The sequence below is a fragment of the Myotis yumanensis genome, unplaced genomic scaffold (genome assembly GCF_028538775.1).
Source record: "Myotis yumanensis isolate MYYU_CA2020_CCGP unplaced genomic scaffold, mMyoYum1.0.hap1 SCAF_3, whole genome shotgun sequence".
Lineage (NCBI taxonomy): Eukaryota > Metazoa > Chordata > Mammalia > Chiroptera > Vespertilionidae > Myotis > Myotis yumanensis.
Genome location: NW_027223754.1, coordinates 209,326,780 through 209,351,809, shown reverse-complemented (window position 1 = coordinate 209,351,809; position 25,030 = coordinate 209,326,780). Strand labels below are relative to the sequence as shown.

Below are 25,030 nucleotides of genomic sequence, written 5' to 3'. Positions count from 1 at the left end.
TATTCTTCAGGGCTGGCACATGTCGGGCATTTAGTTTAATTGCTCAATAAGTAACAGCTATTAACCCGCCTCGCTGTGCTGCCATTTATTTTCTTTTTATCTCCCCCATTAGAATGAAGAGTAGGGTCCACTTTTTATTCATCTGTATATTTCTGAAACCTGGCACATACTAGGTCCTCAGAAAAAAACATGTTGAGTGAACTAGCGAACGCGGGGACTCTCCAGGCATCCGGGAACCCTCCTGGGAGGGGGAGTTAAGGACACTCACAGTCTGTCCTCAAAATTCGCCTAAAGGTGCCCACCCCCACCCCAGCCACCCGCTAACTCACTGCTAAAAAGAACAAAAGGGACATTCATGCGGAGCCTCCCACGTGCCCAGCCAGTCCTGCAAGGGCCCAACAGAGTGATGACCACTCACCCAGTGACACCAGGAGGAGTTTCCAGAAGACGGGAAACTTGGGCCAGAGAGACTAATAATTAGAAACACCCTTTTCCAGGCCTATGATTCTGGGACCCTGGGCAAGTCCACAGACTCCACAGATTCAGAGAAGGGGAGAGAGAACTGTTCATGGCCCTGTGTATCTCTCTCCCTGTGTACCTCCTGTGGTGAAGTGCTGGAGGGGGAAGAGCAGGGATACCCCCCCCCCCCGTGACTCAGCCTGGGGGCGGGGGAGCGTGGGACAGTGCCAGGACCCACCCCGGGCTTGTTGGTTCTCTGCCGGCTCCCTCCGCCCCCAGGGGAAGCTTGCCCCACAACAGGCTCTGCCTTGTACAGCTGAGAACAGGAAGGTGGATCTGACCGCCAAGGTGAGACAGCATCCTCGGGGGCGGCAACATGGAGGGGTGGGGTATCTGGCTGGGAATCCATCAAGATCTCAGTTTGTCATTGAGGACACAGATTCTTGGGCCAGAAAGTGGCCGTTAAGAGGACAACAGGTCCCTGGAGGCTTCCTGGAGACACCTGCCCCGTGTCCCCAAGCAGTGTCCCCTGCCTCTCCCCCACTACACACGTCAGAGCAGCTGGCAACCTTGTACTTGTCCGTCTCCAGACAAACAGGTGAGCTTCTCGGGGCCAGGCTGACATATTTTGTTTCTGGAAGTTTTAGAGGGAAGAGGTGGCCCCAGGAGGCAGCCCCCAACGGTGACCTGCATTTGTAGCAGAAGGACAGAGCCTTGACTTCGGCCTGCGTGGAGCCCAGCTGGCCTCTTATGAGTGCTATGACCTTGTGCTTTCCCTAAGCCTCCGGGAAAATCCCACTTCTCTTGAAAGGTTTGAATTAATCAACAGAAATCACATGTGAAGCACCTCTCTTTCAATAATGTTAGTCCCTCTTAATAGAAATCCCTTTTATCTGCAACCATTACTCATCTTTTCCAAAGTGCTGTCTCATAGTCTTGCACTAGCATCTCAGAGCAGTCTGGTAAGCGAGAAGGCAAAAAGTATCCCCACTTTCCAGATGCAGAGATGGAGGCCCAGCAAGGTCAAATGATTTGCCCAAGGTCACCTAGTGGGTGAGGAAAGAGGCAGCCAGAGCAAGGACAAGGACATCCAGGTTCTAGTTCCCAGCTGTGTCCTCCTCCCCCTGCAGTGGCCTGGCCTCCTGAGACCGCTGCCCAGCAGACCAGGCTCTGTGTCAAGAGAGGTCACGATGAAGGCGCTGGCTTACTAAGGCCCCATCTCCCTGGGGAACACCCACCCTCATTTTCAGGGCCCCAAAGTGGTAGATTTCACAGGAATCAAGCCTCGAGTTCCCTCTCCTCCAGACAGAGAACAGCCTGTCTCTCCAGGCCCATGACCCTCCCTGGAAAGCTCAAGTTGGGGGGAGTCCTCCCAGATTGCCCTGGGGCTCTTCGGGCTGAGCCTGTGTGACGAGTCAGGCCCTTCTGGGTGATGGTGCCAGGGGAACACCCTCGGGCCTCCCCGGTTTAGGAACCAGGGAGTATGGGTGCCTTCTGTCTTGTCTTGGCACAGGGCATCCCAGAGCAGATCCTTGGCTGAGGATTCAGATGCCACAGCCTCGCAGACAGCAGAACCAGGCAGACAGACAGCCGCCCTGACAAACCGCCACTACTAAATCAAGGCCAACAGATAAATTCAGGGAGAGGAGAGAGGGGGAGGCCATGGGCAGGCCGCCGCTCCTCTCTCACTCACAGGAAACAGGAAACACACCTGCCCCAACCATCTAACCTCCTGGCTGGGCACCCCTACTTTCTGGGAGGAAATTCCACTGCCCTTCCCTCCCCCGCTCCCAGAAAAGACAGAGAAAGCGCAGTTACTGTCCACGTCCGTGTCTTTCACACACACACACACACACACATCCTCTGTCGCTTTTCAAAACCATCCAGGAATCTGGGTGTTATCCTCCCATTCTGGAGGCCAGGAGCCTCAGAGAGGGAAGTGATTTACCCAAAGGAACACAGTAAGTGGCCAGATCCAGACAGAACCAGGGCCTTTCAACCGCGGAGCCTGCCCTCTGTCCCTGAGGTGAGGCTGGGTGTCCTTGGCTCAGAAACCGCAGCGCCTGAGATCAGTGACTGAGCACAAAGGCGTCTCTAACAGCCAAGCCCCCGGGCCTTGGCAGGGAGGCCGGGACAGGCCGGGGCAAGGTCCCTCAAGGGCTCTGAAGGGCTGGGTCCCTGGAGCTGCAGCTGTACCACCATCACCAGCCTCCGTGGGACAAGAACCCTGCAACTGTCCAGAAACAAAGCCCGTGTGGAACGGTCACTTGTGGCGGGAAGAAGGGTTAGGCAGAGGAGAGGGGACAATGTGTCGGACCCGCAGGCCACGGGCTTCAAAAGGCAACTCAGAAGCTCTAGACTAGAGAGAGTCAACTGTCCCTGTGAGATGGAAGAGGAAGAGATCAGGAAAGGAGGGAGGGAGGAGTTAGGAGCAAGTCTAGAATAGGAACCAGCTTGCAAACACGGTGGTGAGGTGGCTAATGAATGTATTATCTGACTCAGATTTCACAAATCGGCAACATTGAACAAATTCTCTATGTAAGCTTTTTTCCCCTTGGTTATTTTTACATCTGATTCATGTTTCTATCCAATGCCCAACATGGGGTCCCCAAGAGAAGGCGCTTGGTACTACCTGTTGGATGTACTGAATGAGAAAAGTGCCGATGAGATGAAGGCTAACGGGGGGAAGCAGTGGGCTCGACCCAGTGGCAAAGGCTGCCACCTGCAAAGCTCAGTCTCCCAGCGTGAGCTGCTGACTCCAAGACTTTGCCACGCCCCTTGGGCATGTGTACCCAGCTGTTCACTCATCATATCAGCTGCCCAGATCTCTAACAAGGCTGCTAACCTGGCCAGCATGCCCCCTGCCTGGAGCCTTTCCCCAAATCCTTCTGACCCCCCTCTGTCCCCCACCCCCCAGTGTAGAGCATTCTCTCTGCTGCCAGACAGCTTGTCACGCTGGAGAGTAAAGGGGTCCCCTGGGTGATGTGCAGTTCAACAGGGGACTGCTCCAGACACTTGCTTCTCTAGAGGGACGGAGAGGGACAGTGGCCAATAGGAGACAGTTTCTAATCATTTAAACAAATCATTGGCTTCCCATGGGCCCTGGCAGGGAAGTTGTGGGGAGTCTTCCTCGACGGCCCGGGGCTCTTTGGGCTGAGCCCGTGTGGCTAATCAGGCCCTTCTGGGTGATGGTGTGAGGGACAAGGTGGCGACTCGGCTCTTCCAAAGCTCCCAGCCCCCAGGGATGAACGGGGTTCTCCTGAAGCGAGCTGTGCACCAGGCACACGGGCGGCACAAACGGGGAGCCTCATCTGAGAACAACAACAAGATCCCTTTTGGATTGTAGATCCGATAAAGTGCCAAGGAAGAGGTGCCATCTGCACTGGGCCCCGAGGGGAAGGGAACAAACCCTTCAACAGGCAGAGGTGAGGCAGGGCCGGGCCTGGCTACCCACGCCCCTCTGTCCGCTGGTTCATGAAAGCTGCCTCGTCCAGCAGCCTCCCCTCCTGGTTATGCTTATAGTCTTTGCAGGGCTATTGGCCATCCTGACCAGGGACTCGGGGAAGCTGGGTAATCTTGCTGTTGGTCTGAAGGTAAGTCGTTCCACCCTTCTGGGCCTCGGACGGAGGCCTCCTCTGTGAATGAAGACAGCGCTCGGCCTGACAAGGGGATTGAGGCTCAAAGGAAATGGGACCTGGGAATGCAGAGGTGAGGCACAGGGAGTTCATACTCTCTAAACCTGCCCAGCAGCCTCACACGTGGGAGCTGCTGGTCAGCGGGTTAGCAGGGAGCCTGGGCACAAGGAGGGGTGCATGGCTAGATGCAATCTCACCTTTCCTGCTGCGTGCAGACATGCTGTGGACAGGTTGCAGCATCAAAGGTCCTGCCCTAACCCGATTCAGGGGCTGGGTGAGTGGCCCTCCTGCCACACCCTCTCGTCAAGCGCTCATCACACTGTATCATAATGATGGCTTAGTAGACCAGTAGGCTACTTAAGAGTGTTTACTATGTCTGTTTTCTACTAACGTGCTTAGCACACAGTAGACCGCAAAGTATCTGTCCAGCCCTAGCTGGTTTGGTTCACTGGAGAGAGTGCTGACCCGAGGACTGAAGGGTCACCATTCCAGTCCAGGGCACGTGCCTCAGTTGCAGGCTCGATCCCCAGCCCCTGTCCCGGGCACGTGTGGGAGGTAACCAATCAATATGTCTCTCTCACATCAATGTTTCTCTCTGTCCCCCCTCCCCTCTCTCTAAAAATCAATGGAAAAATATCCTCAGGTGAGGATTAAAATTTATATTTCTATATCTGTGCAGTGACCAAATGAGTGCGTTACCCTTCAGAGTCGAAAGTCCATCCCAATTAGAGTTGTTGGAGCCTCTCGCTCTGCCCATGTAAGAACCAAGACTTTCCCAGGCTATACTGGTCCTGCTTTAAGTCCGCCCCCTGGCAGTGACAATGATCTTAGCAGCCCAAGAAGCAGCAACCTCCCTGGTCATCTCTGCCAGCCAGGGACACACCAGGGACTCATTTCTGGGTCCCTGAAGGCATCCTTTCCGCCTGCAGTTTAAGCAGACAAAAGACATCATTCAGTGACACTAAAATACACAGACAACTCCAGGGGAAAAGAACATGATAAAAACCCCACCCCACAAGTAAACATGGCCGCATGTTTGAACGTTGGCTGCCCAGTGCAACCAGGAGGGCCTCCTGACATTTGCAGAGGCCAGGAGAGCAGATAAGACAGCGGCCTCAAAGACCTCCTCCCATCCCACGTGGTCCCACCTCCATACCTGCTGGGCTGTTCCCTCACTGGCCACGCCCCCTCCCCCCCCCCCCCATCCCGATCATATTTTCAAAGCATCTCCTTTAGGCTCCTTTTCTGCATCCCTGAGGCCCAGGTTGGGAAGCCTCACTGGTCTGCAGCTGTGGGTAAGTCGTTGCCACAGAGCCCTAGTTTCTGGTTATCACTCAGGAATAACCTCATGAGATTATTCTGAGGATTAAATGAGATACAAGACAAAACTCTGGCACACAGTTGGACACTGTCCTGTACCTCTCTTTCCCCTTCTCGCCGCCCGCCCCCAGTCTCTGTACTTACAGCATCTCACAGTCTGCCCCACCTGGCCTCACAGCAGCCAGACTCACAGGAAACAAAGAAACTCCCTCCCTCGGGGTGACAGGAAGGAGGAAGGATCTAGTCATGGCCACGGAGGGTTGCTTGCCAGTTGGATGAGTTGAGGTAAGGGTGGCGGCTGGCAGTGGTCAGAGGGGTAGCTGTTAGAGCAGAAGCCAGGGCTCAGTGTCTATCACCAGCCATGTGACCTTTGGGCAAGTCCTTGGCCTTCTCCGTGCCTCAGTTTCCCCCCTGTGAAACAGAGCCTACCCCTCGGCCCTACCTACTTCACAGGGTCTTTGAGAAGAAGGCGCCGTACCGATGTGAGCAGCAGTTATGAAGAGTGGGGCTCAGAGGGCCTGGGAGTTGAGCGGGTACAGACAGGGGCAGAAGCTGCTTCTCCCAGGGGGTGGTCACCCGCTTTGCACCCAGTTTTAGGATCCCCACACCAAGCCCCACACAATACTCAGCTCCCACCAGGACAGCTCTTCCCTTCTGCCAATCAAAGCTGCTTGCTGTTTTGAAGCAAAAATCTCTCCCTCCTTCCCCTCAGTGTCTTCTGGAGAGACACTACCCATTCCAGTTTCTTCTCTCTCCCTGTTTAACTCAGCAAGTCACCTCCCTCAGGAAGCCCTCACAGATTAAGCACATCCAGCCTCAAAAACTCTTGCTCTGAGCACATCCCCCTGCCTTTGTGTTAACTCTTGGAGGGCAAAGGCCACAGAATGTATCCTCCCATGGCCAGCACCTGACACTATGCACCCAGGAAATAACTACTGTTAAATATGTACAGAGTGTAATACTGGAACAGTTTACCATGGTTAAAATTTCTGTTGTTAAATATTTAAAGAGTTAGGAACACTCCACTACGCAAGAGACAAGAAGCCCCAGTGGGCAGGGGCCTTGCTCATCTCTCCTTGTAACAGGGGTATACAACCTGCAACCAGGTTGTGACCAGGCTAACTCCACTCAAGCTCTTTGGCTTAATCCTGCTGCTCCATCATCAGGCAGCAGAGCAGGGTATCGCAGTGGTTGAGAGCAAGGACTCCGGCGTTTAGATCCTGGCTCAACCCCTTACTAGCTAGGTGACCTTCAGCAAGTAACTTAACTGTTCTGAATCCAAAAATAAGGAAAATACCCAGTTCCCCCTCGCTGTCGTGAAAATCACAAGAGAAACTGCAGGCAAGTCATTTTCACCGTGGCTGGCACACACATTGAGTGCCAATACATCGAGGCGTGTGAGTATGACAAGACTTGACCCCAGCTGCAGCCTGCCGCAAAACAGTCACCTCGCCCTTTCTCCGCTGTTCAAACTTGCCTTTGTCTTTTGCAGAACGCAATATACAAAGACAGCTCAGGCAGACAAAGAAGAATTACGTAGAAAAGAGAGGGGGGGAAGTATGGACAGAGCAAGTTAACCGTTAACTTCCTTCTGGTGGCCATCTAGCCAACTACCTGCATCACCACCCCTTCCTGGAAGAGGTGCTTCCGCCCCGCCCCCCAACCCCCACTGGTCTTTCCAGGTTAGTCTTCCCTCCCCAGGCCATTCAGCCTCCAGAGGTAACTGAACTTCAACCACATTCATTGAGTTGAATTAGAACAGGGAACCCAAGCCACTCCTGTTGTATATTCTGAACTGGACACCGATGGCTGCTGGTGTTTCTTAGCAGATCTCTGTGGAGGGGAGCCAGACCGAGTAGATAAAAAACAGGATGCCCCATTAACTTTGAATTTCAGATAAATGACGATTAACTTTTTAATGTCGGTATGCCCCATGCAATATGTGGGGCATACTAATACTAAAAAAGTATTTGTTGTTTAACTGAAATGCAAAGTTAATGGGGCATCCTATATTTTAGCTGGAAACTCGACCCAAGGGCACAGAGTAAAGATTAAAATCTTCTCTCTGCCCCACAACCTACCGGCCCTTCCTGTATTCTAATCAGGCGATCTGGAAGCATTCCTTCCTTTCGGCCCCTGTGCATAGCAAATGAGATAAGTGGGAGCTTTTTCTGAGCTGCCGAGTCCAGCGACCTGCCTTGTCCAAATGCCCAGCACAGAGCCAGGCACATAGTAGGTGCTCACATTCCTCATTCATTCCAGGCTGCTTGAGCTCTAGTTGGGAGCGTGAATCTGATGGGTTAGGCCAGTGGTCGGCAAACTCATTAGTCAACAGAGCCAAATATCAACAGTACAACGATTGAAATTTCTTTTGAGAGCCAAATTTTTTAAACTTAAACTATATAGGTAGGTACATTGTTATTAACTTAATTAGGGTTCTCCTAAGCTGGCCTTTGCTAAAAAACATCCTCAATCTGAGGGGTCGACCTCAGCGAACGTACCCCCACTTCTTCTAACGCCACTTCTTCAAAATAGACTCTCCCAGGCCGAAAACCGACTTCTGCGCATGGGCCACGAAGTTTCAATCGCACTGTACGTGCGTGCCCACACGTGGTATTTTGTGGAAGAGCCACACTCAAGGGGCCGCAGTTTGCCAACCACTGGGCTAGGCCGACCTTGACTCTGCCGCAGGCTAAGAGCATAGGCTAAGAGCATCATGAGGAGGTCAAACCACCGGCTTCCGGACGTGGTTTTGAAGATCAAATGAGAAAATGGCCCGGGATATGTCTTGTAAAACCTTGGGCAGCATGGGTATCACCATGACCTCTGAGTGGCCCCTTTTACCGCAGGGCCCCCTCGGTCCCGGGTCTTCCCTGGGGATAGGAACTTCACGGGGACCCAGAGCACATGGCAGGTGGAAGCCAGTGCCCTGAACACTGTAATAATGACCAACAACTGCCCATTACTTTATAATTTGCCAACACGGTCACATACATCCTCCAGAGGCCTCAGCACAGCCCCAGGACGTGAATGAGGTGTCCTGGGCCCTGTTGGCCCCTAAGGTGGGGTCTGGTCCGAGGAACTGGGTGTGAGGCCCCCACCCACGAGACGGCGGGGACAGGGCCTACCTTCTGGGCCTGTTGGATCATCTGCCTGATCACCTGCTTCAGGTGGGGCGCCTTCTCCTCCTTGGGGGGGTGGGTGAAGAGGGTGACCTGGCTCACGCCGCGGTAAAAGCCGCTGTTGGTCCAGCCCAGGTCCAGCGGGGGCACTTCGGTGTCGGAGCGGTCGGGCCAGTAGGCCAGGGACTCCCGGGGGTCGGCGGAGGCCAGCGGCGGGGCCTTGGCCTTGGCCTTGCTCTTGCCCCGGGAGCTGGTGCTGGCGGCGGGGGCGGGGTCCTCGTAGGGGCTCCAGGCGGCGAGGAGGGCCTGGCGCTCCTGGCTGGACAGGAAGTCCCGCAGCCGCTCCCGCTGGACCCGCTCCCGGTAGGCCCGCTCGCCGCCGCCCAGCAGCGCCTCCAGCGCCGCCCGCCGCCGCTCGCAGTAGTAGAAGGCGGCATGCGCCTCGGTCACCCGCTCGTTCACGTGGGCCTCGTCCAGGCAGCTCAGCTGGGACTCGGCCATGGTGCCGGCCGCCCGCCCCGGCCCGCCAGCGGCCCCGGTCCCGCCGCCGCACCTGGAGCCGCCGAGGGGCGGGGCGCTCACCTGGCCGCGCGGTCGGCCAATCGGCGCGGGGCCGGGGCGCGGGCGCGGCCGTCGGGCGGGGAGGGGCGGCCTCGCCCTCCGCCTCTGCAGGCGCGAGCGGCACCGACGACCTGGGTGGGGGACGGGGGGGGGGGGGGGGGGGTTCCCGGGGGACTCGCGGGAGCTCCCACGTGCGGCGTCTGGCCCGCTCCCACCTCCCCGGCCAGACGCTTCGCGGGAGGAAGGTGGGGGAGCTCACCCTCCTGCGGAGCCAGAGCGTCGCAGGTGCGCGGTCCTGCCCCCCAGCCCCCCAGCCCCCCGCGGGGAGACGTGAGCACGTGCTGGGCCGGGGCGCTTCTGGGGCTGCGGGTCTGACCTCTCCCCGTTGGAGAGCTTGGGGCCCCGAAGCTAGACCGGATGGTAAGGGGCGGGCAAGTGTGCACAAGGAAAATGATAATAAAACCCCCAGCTCCGGGCCCACGCGCCCCATTTCTGAGGTCAGAGGCCTCCCTCCAGAAGCTGTCAGTTCAACACTTTCACCACGATAAAAATTTCTTTAAAAAATCCACCCAAATGCAGCAAGGATGTAAGCAAGCAGCAGTGGTGGAATTTCACCCCATTTTAATTTGAAGTGGAGTGTGTGTGTGTGTGTGTGTTTGGGCAAGATAGGCTGCCAGAGGCCTTTTACCATATTAGTGATTCAGAATAGATGTTTGAGCTCAAGGAAGAAAGCCGCAATGAGACGCCACACACACACACACACACACACACACACACACACACATCACCACCACCCCCAGCAGCAGCTCTGCTGTTTCCCACTGGATTCAATAGAATCCTCTTAGTCATTAAAATATTATTTTGCTCAAGCACTACTGTACATTTGATTCTCTACATTCAAAATATTTTCAGATCATAGCAACCAAGGGTTCACATTTCTCTCATTTTATAGCACAGCCTCTTAGAGCTGCAAGGAGCTTTAGAAGCTAGTCCAACCCCCTCATTTACAGATGAGGAAATTGAGGCTTAGAAACATGTGGTTTGCCCAAGTTCCCCGTAAAGAGAAACAGCCCTTGGGGTTCTATGTCTTTTAATGCACTACATTAAAAGCACTTTTGTCTTTTTTATTTCCCTTGTGATATGACAGGATTTGGGACCCGATTTTAAATCAGCGAATTTGAAGAGGTTTCCTACTATTCCTGAGATGGTCTTAAAATAAAGTGAGGATTAGATTTTCAAATATAAGCAAATTTTGTTACAATGGTCAGTCTGCCTGGCTGGTGTGGCTCAGTGGTTGAGTGTCGACCCATGAACCAAGAGGTCACCGGTTCAATTCCTGGTCAGGGCACATATCAGGGTTACGGGCACAGTCCCCAGTAGGGGGCATGAAGGAGGTAGCTGATCGATAATGTTTCTCTCGTATGGATGTTTCTATTTCTCTATCCCTCTCTTTCTCTAAAAATCAATAAAAACACATATTTTTAAAAGTTGTTTTTTTTTTAAAAGTCGGTTCTGCCATTCCATGTTAGCCCAAAGATCAGAGTGGTGAGTAGTGAGGTGCTTATGTTCTTTTCTACTCGTGGGGATTGGAAAGCCTTCCTCCTGCTAACACTCCACTTGTAAGTATAGACAAGTTTTCATCTTTAGACTGGAGAGCATTTAGTTTGTTTCCTAATGACTTGGAAGCAAGCATTTACTCAAGGCCTACTATGTGCCTAGCTCAGCACAGACTTCTTTAATAAAGAATGACATGGGGATGTAAAGTACAGCATAGAGAATATAGTCAATAATCTATTTATATAAAAGCCTAAGTGACTGTTATGACCCGTCGACCGAACAACTGCTCGACTGGTCCCTATGATGTGCACTGACCACCAAGGGACAAACGCTCAACACAGGAGCTGCCCCCTGTTGTCAGTGCACTCCCACAGCCAACCTCTCGCAGCTGGCCAATCTCCCAGGGTCCCTCCCCCTCGGCCGGCCGGCCCTGATCGACCCCGATTGGGACTGGGCGAGAGATGGCCCCAATGGGCCCTGATCGCTGGCCAGGCTGAGGGACCCCAGCCATGCATGAATTCATGCACTGGGCCTCTAGTATTGTAATAACTAGGGATGGTGTCAGATACGGGTACGAGACCTATCAGGGTGATCACTTTGGAAGATATCTAAATGTCTCATCACTGTTGTACACCTGAAACGAATATAATATTGTATGTCAACTGTAATTGAAAAATAAATTAAAAAAAAAGAGAGAATGAATTGGGGCTGAGACAAGTCTGTGTGGGAGGCTGTGGGGACTCTGAGGGGAGGAGTAATTAAGCTATCCAATGGCATGTGGGTAAGAAGGGCTTCACCCAGCAGGAAGGGATTTTAAGTGGAGCCTAAAAGGATGAGAATTCAAAGGAGAGAGAGAGCGAGAACATTCGAGGCAGAGGGAGTTGAGATTGGGTGTGTCGGAGCATCAGGCTGGTATCAGGTACACTCGGGTTCAGTTCAAGATACAGCCATGGGCCTCATAGCGACATTTTGGTCAATGATGGATGTCAGTAGTCCCATAAGATTATAATGAGCTGAAAAATTCCTGTAGCCTGGTGTCGTAGCCATGGGGAGGTCGTGGTGCAGCGGGTTACTCATGTGTTTGTGGTGATGCTGGTGTAAACACACCTACTGCGCTGCCAGTGGTATAAAAGCACAGCGATACAGTTATATACAGTACAAAATACTTGATCATGATAATAAATGACTATATTACTGGTTTAGGTATTTACTGTATTTTTTTATTGTCATTTTAGAGTGTACTCTTTCTACTTATAAAAAAAACCCCAAAACAAAGTTTGCTGTAAAATAGTATGCCGTGTTCTTCCAGCCGCAGCCTCGTACAGCTTGTTTACCTGTCTCTCGACTATACCATTTTCTCTTGTGTTTGATTTAACCTCATTTTTTTTAGTACAGTCACATGCTGTACAGGCTTGTAGCCTAGGAGCAACAGGCTACCCATACAGCCTAGGTGTGTAGTAGGCTGCCCCATCTAGGCTCGTGCGAGTGCTCTATGATGTTTGCACAATGACAAAATCACCCAAGGACGCAGTTCTCAGAATGCATCCCCGTTGTCAAGCGGCGCATGGCTGTACTTAACCCTCAGAGCCTTGGTGTCCCCATCTGTAAAAAGGAATCATAATTCTGACCTCCTATGAGCTCTCAGATTGATGTAGGGATTAAATGAGATCATGTATTTGATTCAATTAGTTCTATCTGAACTAGTTAACGTGATTCTAAAACTTCACTGTGCTTAGCAACCACCTGGGGAATCATGCTAAAATTCAGATTCTGGCTCAGTAGGTGTGAGGTGGGGCCCGAGGTTCTCCATTTCTAGCAAGCTCCCGGGCAGGGCTGTCAGTGCTGGTTCATAGCTCACACTGTGCATGGCAAGGATTTCAGAGGCCGGTGGCTAGGAGCATGAACTTTCATGTCAGAGAGTCCCGGAATGGAGTCCCACTTTCCTGGGATAAGCTGTGTGTCCCTGGGGAAGCCACTTCCCCTTTCTGAGCCTTAGTCACATCATCAGTGAAATATGGGCAATAATAAGTGTAACCTTACAGGGCGTGTGAGAAAGGAAACAAGCTAACGGATATACATTAGTTAGAGGAGGGCCTGGAAGCCAGTGAAGGGTAGTTGGTGTTAAGTATGGGTAAGAGGGACCGGAAGAAAGGGACATCGGGGCCAAATTGTGGGGGCCTTGACTTTAGATCTTATCCTGTAGCTAGAGGGGAGCCACTGAAGGTTATTAAGAGAGTGATATGGTCATTAAAAAATAGCAGCAGTTACTGTGTGCCAGGCACTGTGCTAAATACTTTAAGTATCCTCTAAGTGAATTCATAAAACCCTCTTGGGAAAATTATTATCATCCCCATTTTACAGGTGAGAAAAACTGAAGCCCAGAGAGGCTCAGGAGCCCACTCTAGGTTACCCAGCTAGTAAAGAAGAGCCAGGATTAGAACCTGGACCACCTGACTCCAAACCCTGACCTCCTACCCACTTTGTTTTGCTGCCTGTGTTGAGAGCGCTGGAAATGGACATTAGTAAAAGACAGCGTTCCCCTTATTTAATAAGTTGTTCATTCAACAAACATCTGCTGAATGCTTAGCCTTATACTATGGGTTTCAAACTATTCATTCATTCATTCATTCATTCATTCACCATATCCTCATGGAGCCTTACTGAGCACAAGGGCATGTTCTGGGCGCTGGGGATGCAGCTCTGATCAAGACCAAGTCCTGGCCCCTGTGGAATGATGAAGACGTGGTTTTGCTCTGAAGGAGCACAAATGTTATACGGCACAAAGTGGAGTAGGACAGAAGGTGAGAATCTGAGTAGAATACTTTAGTGACAGTTCACATCGGACAAAATCTTTCTTAGGTCTGATTGAAACACAGGCGGACTTTCTGTAATGTTTCCCTTTACATACCAATGGCATATTTATTCCATCAACATGTTTGAGCAGTTAATGTGTGCTAGACAACACGCATGTCTCTGAGAACAGGGACGAAAGAGGAATCAGACATGACAGCCAGCTGCTGTGGCGGCTCCTTTGTTTAGTGGGGAGTCAGACACCCTGTCTTTACAAGGCTGGTTGATGAGTGACTCAGTGGCCTTCGCAGAGCGGTTTCAGGCTACGGAGGTATTTTCATGTACAGTTATCTAATCTGACTGCCCCGATGTGGTAAAGTAGACCGTGAAAATGATTACTGTCCGGTGTTACAGATGAATACACTGAGGCTCCGGGAGGTCTGTTCAAGGTTATCCGCTGCAAGTGGAAATGCCGGGACATGCGCAGGCAGCCCGAGCCCCGGGCCTGCCACCCTGCCACCCAGCTGAGTGCTCTGTGCATCATCACTGAGACTCTTGAGGAGCCTTATCAGCCAGGAAACCATTCCTTTCAGCCACAGGTCCTGTGGTGCCTGGGGACATTCCATGAAAGGTGACATCCCAGGAGGCCTCTGGCTCTCCAGGGGTTCCTCCTGCCTTAGGTGTGGAGTTCCCCTGAGCGAGGTGGCGCTCCTCACTGTGGCATTTCCAACTTCGGAGGCCACCTGGGGCAGGGGATGGGCCTTCCTGAGAAATCACGCCTCCTCCTTCCTTGGCACAGGAACTGGGCCTCTCTCTCTTGCTCGGGACCTTGGCTTTCGTTCACCTTCCTCACCCACGGCACCTGCTGGCTGCGTGTGCAGTGAAGATATGACACCTGCCGAAACCGGTTTGGCTCGGTGGATAGAGCGTCGGCCTGCGGGCTGAAGGGTCCCAGGTTCGATTCCGGTCAAGGGCATGTACCTGGGTTGCGGGCACATCCCCAGTAGGAGATGTGCAGGAGGCAGCTGATCGATGTTTCTCTCTCATCGATATTTCTAGCTCTCTATCTCTCTCCCTTCCTCTCTGTAAAAAATCAATAAAATATATTTAAGAAAAAAAGATATGACACCTTGTGGTTCACAGTAATTGTAGCTGTGCTCGTCCCCAGGCCATCTGGGTAATGCAGCCCCAAACAGCCCACCTCTCCATATACGCTTAGATACGTTCCCAGGGCTGACTTTCCCCTCTGTGGCAACTTGTGTCATGAGCCCTATTATAGAACGTTGCGGGCTCTCTCACACTTCTGCGAAATTCGTGCTCGTTGCTGCTATTCCCAGAGAGGATGTGAGAATGAGGGCAGGGGGCTACAGCGGGCACCGTGAGGAGGAGGCGTGGAGGTCCTAGGACCCAAATAGTTGAGCAGCTTTCACTTTTTAAAAAATATATATTTTATTGATTTTTTTACAGAGAGGAAGGGAGAGGGATAGAGAGTTAGAAACATCAATGAGAGAGAAACATCGACCAGCTGCCTCCTGCACACCTCCCACTGGGGATGTGCCCAAAACCAAGGTACATGCCCTTGACTGGAATCGAACCTGGGACCTTTCAGTCTGCAGGCTGACGCTCTATCCACTGAGCCAAACCGGTCAGGGCGAGCAGCTTTCACTTCTGGCCCACTCCACTGGCCTGAGAAAGGAACGCACTGAGCTTCTCCCCTGCTGGACAGACTCCCTGAGGCCTTTACCTCCTCATCCAGGAGGGCTTTATCGAGCTCCTATTATGTGCTCGGCACATTCCTGCCCTCCCAGACCTTCCAGACTTGGGGACTTTGTTCTATCTGCAACTTTGGAAACATACGGGCTCCTCTCCCCAACTATTTTGCGACTGCCCCCACTTCCTGGACACCCCACTTCCTGGACACGCCGCTTCCTGGGTTTTTCTGCCCCTCCCTGTCACTCATTCTTAGTCCGCTTCAGTCATCCCTTAAATGTCGGTGTTGTTCCTCAGGGCAGCGGCCCGGGGAATTCCGGAGCGGCACACCCTGGCAGCTGAGCAGGTGGCTGGAGCAACCTTTACCCGTAGGGCTCAGAGCTGCTGACAAACTGCCTCCTTCTCCCACCCTCTGGCAGTGCCGGGGAACTGGGGTGTGTCTAGAATATTCGAGGACACATTTTTAAAACAGCTCTGACTTCAAACAAGGGGCCGGAGCTGGAATTACCTACCTACTTGGTGTCTGCTCATTCCTGTCTTTGGGGACTGAAACCTACATGTCTAGGGCCAGGCCCGGGGAGCACATGTCAGGAGAGGGACGGTTAGACCCAAGGAAGCCTGGGAAGGACATGGCATTGTCCCTGCCCTCGCAGGCTGGTGAGGATGTGGACAGAGGCCCATAGAAAGGCAGGGGCATTGCAGAGTAGCCCAGAGGTCCTGCCGCCATCTCCCCTCCCCCGCCTTTGGGAGGGAGGCAGCTGGAACCCAAGCCACAGACGGCAGGGGAAAGGTTTCCAGTAGAGAAAGAGCCCGGTCTGGGTGGGCTGGTGTGTAAGGGCGGAGAGCCTAGAGGCAGGCAGATGGGCCGAGGAAGGGATGGTGGCTCCAGCTGCTGCCCACCCCTCGGCATGGCCTACACTTCTCCCTGCAAGAACCAGTCCTTTGGTATCTGCTTCTGTGAGTTTGTTTCTATTGTATTCGTTCATTTATTTTTAGATTCCACATATGTAAAATGCTCAAGCACGTGCCTTTCTCTGACTTATTTCACTTAGTACATTATCCTCTAGGTCTGCTCATGTGGCAAATAGCAAGATTTCACTTTTTTTTTAATGGCTGAATAATATTCCATTAAATATACACACCACTTCTTCTTTATCCATTCATTTATCAATGGACACCTAAGCTACTTCCCAATCTTGGCTCTTGTCAAGCATGCCACAACTGATGGCTGCCAGGCAGGAGGGGGGCTGGCAGAGTGGGTGAAAAAGAGCAAAGGGATTAAGAGGTGCAAATAGCCAGTTATGAAAAGAGTCACGGGGGTGTCAAGTACAGCATCAGGAATATAGTCAATAGCATTGTGATAACATGTAGGGTGCCAGATGGGCACCAGAACCATCAGCAGATCGCTTTGTAAGGTATGTACATGTCTAGCCATCAGGTTGTATATCTGAAACTAACATAATATTGTGTGTCAACTGTACTTGAAAAATACATTTAAAAAAAGAATCATTCCTTTATTTGGCCAACACCCTCGGCACTGTTCCCTGCTGGCCACCCCTACAGGCAGCCATCACCTGGACGGGGTGGGCGAGGCCCAGGGAGGGGGCCTCCCCTGAAGTCGATTTACTCCAGCAGCAAGTTACCAGTTTGACGGATGCACAGAGACTTTCCTTGAGCAGGACCGAACATAGGACGGGCGAGTTACAAAGCGGGGAGGCCTTTGTGGGAACATGTCCCTGGGGGGTGGGGGGTCAGGTAAAGAAGGCTGCTTCTGCCATCTGGAAGGCACAGTGGGGCTGCCCACCGTTTGCTGGGCCCTTACCGTGTTTCCTTCTCATGACAACTCTGTGCTACTGGCCCTGGCTCTCTAGATGACCTCAGAGGGGTCAAGTGACCTGTCCAGGCTCACAGTCAGTGGCAGAGTCTGGACGGGGACCCAGGTCTGCCTGACTCAAAGCCGGTGCCTTCTCCACTGGGGTGCATGGGACTCAAACGTTTGTTTAGTTTATGCTGGCTGCGCACATCAGCGATTTAGAGCAAGGAGAGAGCCAGCCTCTCCTTTATTTTACTGGTAAGGAAACTCAGGCCCCGAGGGATGAAGAGACGTCCCTCAGGCCCAGTGACCCCGAGGGAGTGAGGGCAGAATCCAGGCTGCAGAAGTCCTGGCCACACTCCCATTCCCCTGCACGCCCCATCTCATCTGGACTTGCCATGGTAACCAACCCTCCTTCAGCGTGGGAAGCAAAGGCTGACTAGCGGTTACCTAGCAACTCCCCATAACCAGGTCAGACGGAGCAGGGGAGGGAGGCGCCCCTCGCTGCGCACCCTGGGGAGTTCTGACCTGTTGAGATGGAATTGCCCACATCAGAATGTGCTCACAAATGACCCTGGGTAGAGCCATTCCTGGAAGAACCTGCGCTGCAGAGGCTCAGTGAGTTGCTAGGATTTATGACACGGATCAGGCTGGCTGGGGCCTCTGTCCCCACGGCAGACACAGGGCCTCATTATGTACGGGCTGCTTTCTGTGAATAGCACGGAACCTGACCCCACTGACATGCTGGCTTCATCTGCATGTGGAAATCCATAGAGGAGGGTGGATGGAAGGGTGAGTGTGTGTGAGACACAGACGCTGTGTGTGTAGTGTGTGTGTCTGTCTACATAGGCATTTTGACTTAGAGGGGAAAAGCTGGGGAGCTGTGCTCCCTCACACTGCCATCTTGTTCCTTAACTATCTCGAGACATGTTTATGGAATGGTCTGGTCATGTAAGATGTGAATCTTTTACTGTTCCCTGTAGATTGGGTCTTGACAGCATTGCCCACCTCATTCATTAAATAAATATTTATTGAGCCTCTGTATGCCATGCACAGTGCTAGATGCTGGGCAGACAACAGTTTACAAAACAGAGATGACTCCTGCCCTCAGGGAGCTTACAGTCTAATAGTCACACTAGTCAGTCTAGTGCCGTCATCTAGTGCTGTTCAGGCAAAGCACCGGCAACCGCGAGGCGGTCTAATGCAGGCGACGTTCCCCGCCCACGGGCCCTATAAGGCCCGAGAAATCGTTTGGTCTGGCCCTGCCATGGCATTAGGGGTGAGTTAATGAAATGTTTGACTAAATATAGCAGGCTAATTTTTAAGTTGATAATTTTGTATGGCCGCGAAAGATGTTGTAAATATCCAAATGGCCCTTGGCAGAAAAAAGGTTCCCCACCCCTGGTAGTGGGAAGGATGGTTTTAGATTAGGGGCCAGAAAATAACAATTTGAGAAAGTGACACTTAAACCAAGACCTGAAGATGCACAGCAATTAGCCAGGCGAAGAACAGGGGATGCATTCCAGGTAGAGGGAACAGTGGGTGCAAAGGACGTGGGGACAAATCCTTGGCCATCTGGAGGCTGAGTGAAGGCGAGGAGGGGAGAGGCACCGATGGGGACTGGGGAGGGAGGCAGGGGCCAGACCTCACAGGGCCACACTAGGACTCTGCATTTTAACCCAAGTGCGAGGGGCAAGGGAGTGATGCAATCAGATTCCTGGTTTACAGATTGCTCTGTGTGGAGAAGGGAGTTATGAGCAGGAGGGCAGCAGGGAGAAAGGTGAGGAGGTTGGTTCTGTTGCCTAAGGGAGAGATGTTGCTGGCATGGCTGTGGTCATGGAGAGAGTGAAGGAACCTGAGCAGTATTTAAAAAAGAATTGACACGATGTTTTTCTCTTGCCTTTGCCTTGCTGTAGCTAGGCCGAACTGTCGACTTCAGACAGACAAATGGCAGATGTTCTGGCCGTGCCCATCTGCCTCCCATGCGGCCTGGTTTGCTTTGGGCTGGCTCGGATCTAAGGCTGTCACACGGGCCACTCCCCTGCCTCCCAGCAGGCCCACACCTGATGGTGGGAATCAATTTTGTTTAAAGATTTCCTGAGAAGGCTTTCACAACGTGTTTAGTAACCTCTGCTCATGTTTAAAATGATTACTATTCGGAAATCCCAGTTTGTACTTCACCTGAATGCCCCTCCTCCTAAAATTTCCTGACTCTTGATGGAGATAAAGATGCTATAATAATACATCAGCTGGGCAGCCAAATATGACATCATAATGACAGTTCTGAATCATGTCTCTCTGTCCCACAGCCCAAGCGACTTATTTGTTAGCAACAAAGAAAGATGCCCTAATGTCCCTGGAAAAGGGACCCAAGCAGCTGTTTAGCTCACTGCCGAGTCCTCTGCCCTTGTGCTCAAAGTGTGGTCTGTGGCTCAGCAACAGAACTTCTGAGACTGGTCGAAAGGCAGGATTGAGTCAGGACCTGCATTTTAACACACTCCCCAGGCAACTCATAGGCACATTTATTTTGAGAAGCACCAGCTTAGATCACCCCAAGGCCGTCTAAACGTGGGTGGGCAGGGGCAGGGGCCAGGCATTTGAAACGCAGCGAGCCTCAGCACGCGGAACGAGGCATGCCGTTGGTGAAACCCAACTGGTCCGACAGGAACTGGGTTTTCGCTGGAAGTTCCCTGCTCCCAAGTCCCACAGGGCATTGCAGCCGGATTCAGAGACAGTGTGCCGTTTCCTGGTTGTGCGGCCCGAGAGGCACTGGTGGACAAGCCCTGGGGCTGAGATGCTATCGGGTGGACGCACTCGCAGCCGCTCCCCCAGCCGGCACCAGGGCCCAGGAGGGTCAGCCTCCCTCCCCAGGCGTGGACGGTGTGGGCCTTGTCCCCTTAGCTTGGTCCCTAAGGCCCTTGTTCTCTGGGTGGCACTTTCCTTCTGAACTGAGCCATGTAACGAGCAGGCTATTTTGGCACCTCAGTTAAAATGACTCCCATAGTGGCCTCTGGTAGAAGAGAAGGTCCAGGCCCAGGGGTTCTGAAAGCTCTGCCCACACTGTGCGGTCAGCCTCTGCGGGCTAAGGACTCCTGCGCCCTGTGTGTGTGTGTGTGTGTCTCACTAGGCACAGCCCCGAAAAACAAGGGCCCTTGTCTTATTATCGTTTTCTTGAAAAGTGTTTCAAGGCATGAAATCCAGGCCAAAACCAAATCCTCTCACTCTGTCCTCACTGGGGCTGATCCTCACATAATCAGACAGACGGATCCCCTTTGTGGGCTGTTTAAAGCATATGGGTTGTAAATACTGTACAATCAGACATTAATTCTGGGTTTTATTTTCCATAACGTGTTCACATTGCCTCACACCAAAAAGCTGATTGAGTCCCCTTTGCTTCTGCTCTGTCTTCATTCCTGTGGTGCCTTTGCCCCTGCCTCCTGGCTTCATCTCTCTGCTCCAATTCCTCCTCCCACCTGCCTCTGTCCTCCTCCCGAGCTGAGCCTGCTGACTCCAGCGTCTTCCTGGCCTGTCCCACTTAACCTCTTGCTCCCTCCCCTCCCTCTGCACCTCTCACGCGGCTCCTTCATCTTGTGAAACGTCTTCGCTACTTTTTCCTTCCTGTGCTTTCATTTTCAGAGGCTACAAGACGCCCCTCACTCACGCTCGCCTCACCCTGCTTCTCTCAGGCGACTTCCTCTCCCCTCCCTCGACCCTCCACGGAGTCCCTTCTTGTCCTGTTTTTCTCTAAAGGTGTCGTGGGGAATCAGAGAATCGTAGAATTCAGGGTCAAAGGGAGATAGCCCGCATTACACTGACAGTTACTTCTGAGTCACAAACTCTTTCTTCTGCTTCTATCACCTTCAATGATGGTTGTCCCCGTCCCTCCTTAGAGCAGCAAGGACAAAGGAAGAAGAAACAGACCCCCACTCACCCCGCATGCCCCTCACTAACACACTCAACCCAACCCTTTCTTCACACACACAACCTTCTAGGTGCCCTGATGCAGAGCTGTGCTCCCAGCTACCCTAGGACAGTGAGCGCCCTTCCCCAGGGCCCCTGTTCCCCAGGGGTGAGTCCTGGGAGACAGTCCACTTTGAGGTGCTGAGGAGACACGGTGGGGGGTTCCTTTCCCCAGGTGCGGCTCTGGGTGGAGGGAAGGTGCCAGCCCAGGTCCAATGGTCAGGGGAACAGGAAGCTCATCTGAAAGCCAGGCCCCACCCAGGGTCATGTTCAACCAACCAATTAGCCAATCACCAGTCAGTGCTCTTGTGGCGTGGGCTTCTGTATGTGCCGCTGGGCAAGGCATCTTCAAAACGCAGAAAACCAAGAGAGAAAACAAACAGAGCCCCAAAGAGACACCCTGTAACCACAGAACAATGACTCTCCCACCCGGCATGCTCGGCCAGGGCTCCTGCGAGCACTTTACAGAAGCGAGGGTGCTGCTTTCTTAGAAGCTGGGGACACAGAGCTCACACCCAGGTTCGCCCCTGGGAGGCCTGTGCAAGTCCCTTCACTTCCCCGTGCGTGGCCCTCAGGGTGTCCCTGTGTCTCCACGCCAGCCACAGGACGAGGAGCAGCCAAGGAGCAGCCACTAAAGGAGAGGGAGGTGCCGGCCTTGCCCAGGCCTCACACCCAGCCGCTCTAGCTCAGACTGGAGTGGCTGCACCCTAATTCTCACCCCAGCACGCTCTCCCGGAGAGCAGGAGGGAGGCTGCCCCGCAAACCCTCGGGGTGAGTCGGGCGCGCAGGTGAGCCAGAACATGCCCCGCCGAGTCCTGCCCCACCCTGCGGTTCTGCGTCCAGCTCCGGGTGTGGATCTCTGCTCAGCTCCTTGAAATTCCCAAGACCAGGGGGAAGTGGTGCCATCTTTAGGAGAGCAAGGATTTCTGTTTCCCTACCCCCTCCTCCCCCAAGCGCCCCCACCTCCGGCACATCCCTTGTGGGGGAGGGCAGAAAAACAAGTATGAATATAAGCTTCCACCTGAGTTCCTTTCATATCAACTAATAACCAACTAAATTGCCAATAAATTACTATTATAAAATGTGTGTCCCCATAGGCATATATGTGTGTGTATGCGCGCACGCGTATATGCAGTTCCAGCCTTTTCTCCTTGCTTCCTCTTGCAGGCAGCTCAGACACAAGCCTCCGACCCGGAGAAGGGCTTCACCGGATCATGGGCGCCACGTAGTTGGCAGGGAAGAGGCCCAGCTTGTTGTGCAGGCGGCCTGTCCACCAGGACGGGTTGGAGCTGTCCAGGACCTCGACCACCTCTCCGGAGCGGAATCCCAGCTCGTCATCCTCCAGGGCCTCGAAGTCATACAGAGCCTGGGCCCACCGCACTCGCTGTTGGGGGAAATCACAGGGGGTCCTGCTGAGTTGGGGCAACCTCTGAGCCACTGTCACACAGAAGAGAATCTGCTGGCTTTGACATCCAGGCAAAGTCCTCCGCGAGCAGCCTGCCCTGAAGGCTGATGTTGGCTCTCCAGAGACAGTTCACCCCCCACTGCGAGGGAAAGCAGATGTGGGCTGCAAGGCCCTGAGCTCCAAGTCACCAGAGTCATCGTCGAGGCTCAGGACTTGGGCTGACAGAGTCTCCAAGGCCCCAAGAGAATCCTCGAGGACAACTCTCCCTACGTCGACAGGTGCTCTTTCTACTTTGTTCAGGTGACAAACAGAACGGCAGTGCCCAAATGGGCATCTCCCTCCACCAGAACCAGAGCCAAGAAATGGGAGAAGGACGGGGCAAGGCTGACGGCCAGCTGAGAACAAGGGGCTGGATTGTGCTGGGCTGGGACCAGCCCCACGGGAACACTCCCCCTATGGCCACTATTTGGGTTCCCACTACCTCTATTTGAGCTCCGTGCAGTTTGGCATCTTTCCTGGAGAACCAACCGTTTCTCTAATTGCCTATCTTACCTCCTCCATTGGGCCCAGAGGGAAAGCTCACGTACCCCGGCCACCTGGAGTTGCACTGGGTCTGTGTGTCTCCGGTGCATGAGGGTGGCATTCATTTCGCTGCCCATGCCCATGCCCAGGCCACAGTGTCCGTCGTTTATGTCAAGGCTGCCTCCACGGCGCTCCTAGAAACAGATGCAAGAGAGGAGCTGTCATCATGCCACCAGAGCACCCCTCACTGTCCTCCCCAGGGCCTTGCTCGGATAAACACGGCCAGGGTTCCAGTAATACTTGCTAATGATGGCAATAAACCCTATAGATGATGGCGAGAGGGGGAGGGATGACAAAGGTACCTAAGATTATGAAGACAAAGATGATGGCAGGTCCCATTTATTCAATCAAGAAATGCTTGCCAAAACCGGTTTGGCTCAGTGGATAGAGCGTCGGCCTGCGGACTGAAAGGTCCCAGGTTCGATTCCGGTCAAGGGCATATACCTGGGTTGCGGGCACATCCCCAATAGGAGATGTGCAGGAGGCAGCTGATCGATGTTTCTCTCTCATCGATGTTTCTAACTCTCTATCTCTCTCCCTTCCTCTCTGTAAAAAATCAATAAAATATATTAAAAAAAAAAAAGAAATGCTTATCAGGCCCCTACCATGTACTTCATACTGTTCTAAGCAATGGGGACATGTAGCTGGAAAGAGACGGTCCCTTGTCTTCATGGGGCGTCAGTTCCGAGGGGGAATCATGCACATGTTAGTGATAAGTGAGCAGGGAGACGAATGTCTAAGTCTGCCTGGGTAATCAGGGAGGGCTTCATAGAGGAAGTGATGCTTGAATTCCAACTTAAAGGGGGAGCGCCAGGAAAGAGCATTTGAGGCAGAGGGGACAGCATATAAAAAGCCTCAAAGGCATGAAAGAAGATACAATGGGCCATTCCGGTAACTAAAGGTAGTGGAGCACTGCTGAGATGTGTGTGTGTGTGGGGAGCAGAGGGAGGTAGCAGGAGAGAGGCTGGGGGAACAGATATGCGCAGCTCACAAAGGACTCTGTATGCCCTGCTAAGGAATTTAGGAACGATGTTATCTGGCAGTATTGTCCATCTCGGTAAGCCGCCTCAAATCCCATCTGGATAAGGCGGGGAGAAGTAAATAAATAAGTAAGTAAGTAAGGCTCCACGGCAGGTGTTAATCCGTCTTTCTTGTAGATCGCCACAGCCAGGTGGGGTAAGGGACGTGAACAGATTTGAAATGCTGCTGATAGAAAAATGAAGCAATTGTTCCCTGAGTCCTTGGGGTAAGAAAGGGTGTGAGTGTGTGAGTGTGAGTGTGTGAGTGTGAGTGTGTGTGTGCGTGTGTGTGTATGTGTTCAGGCAGGGAGCAGTTTGATTCACACAGGCTTCTTTGCCAAAGCAGTTTCCATATCATATTTCTACCACTTGGGGCCCCAGCATCTTCTTCCTCTTTTTTTTTTTTTAAAAAAATGTTTTTATTGATTTCAGAAAGGAAGGGAGAGGAAGAGAGAGATAGAAACATCAATGATGAGAGAATCATTGATCGTCTGCCTCCTGCACACACCCTACTGGGGATCAAGCCCGCAACCCGGGCATGTGCCCTTGACTGGAACTGAATCTGGGACCTTTCAGTCCACAGACCAATGCTCTATCCACTGCGCCAAACTGGCTCGGGCCCCAGCATCTTCTTTACGAATTTCGTGAGACCTGCTGAGGGGGGGCCAGGCCAGCAGCCCCGGACCCCAGCAGAACCACAGCGTTTATTTGCTATGGCTGTTTCCAGCCTCGTGGGAGGCTCTCACCCAGTAAGTGGCAGTGGGAACAAGATGACCTGAGCCTCAGTGTGGGGGTAGGGGAGAGAAGGGCCTGCCCCCCACCTCACTGTGCCCACTGCATCCCTTCCAGATACCTGGTGAAAGTGGTGATGCTGTAGGTACCGCTGCTGTGCCGGTGGTGGGGCCGGGGGATACTGTGATGGAGGGGGTGGTGGGTGATCCGACAGCTTCCGGTTCATCGCAGGCCGGGTTTCTTCTCCCACAGCCCCACTGATATGTGGGCCTCCCTGGGGCCATCGGTCCAGGCTGTTGCCCCGGCGACCCTGGGAGAGAACAGAGATGATCCATCCTCCTTCCATGTCTCCTGGCTCAACCCCA

The 25,030-nt window shown here is 53.0% G+C and overlaps 2 protein-coding genes across 3 annotated transcripts in view; both read right to left on the bottom strand.

Annotated features, from left to right (window-relative positions):
* Window positions 1-9,054, bottom strand: part of FAM83F (family with sequence similarity 83 member F) — a 32,285-nt gene extending 23,231 nt beyond the window's left edge. The window contains exon 1 of the mRNA XM_070408003.1: window positions 8,543-9,054. Within this exon, the coding sequence (XP_070264104.1) occupies window positions 8,543-9,037 (495 nt within the window). The 5' untranslated portion in view covers window positions 9,038-9,054. The remainder of the gene's footprint in view (window positions 1-8,542) is intronic.
* Window positions 9,055-21,861: 12,807 nt separating this feature from the next.
* The window catches only part of GRAP2 (GRB2 related adaptor protein 2), a 62,897-nt gene continuing 59,728 nt past the window's right edge, over window positions 21,862-25,030 (bottom strand). For both annotated transcript variants that reach the window (XM_070411168.1, XM_070411169.1), the window contains 3 exons: window positions 24,787-24,975; window positions 22,920-23,048; window positions 21,862-22,311 (listed from right to left, as the gene is read on the bottom strand). In XM_070411168.1, coding sequence (XP_070267269.1) covers window positions 22,132-22,311; window positions 22,920-23,048; window positions 24,787-24,975 — 498 coding nt within the window. In that variant the 3' untranslated portion in view covers window positions 21,862-22,131. The remainder of the gene's footprint in view (window positions 22,312-22,919; window positions 23,049-24,786; window positions 24,976-25,030) is intronic.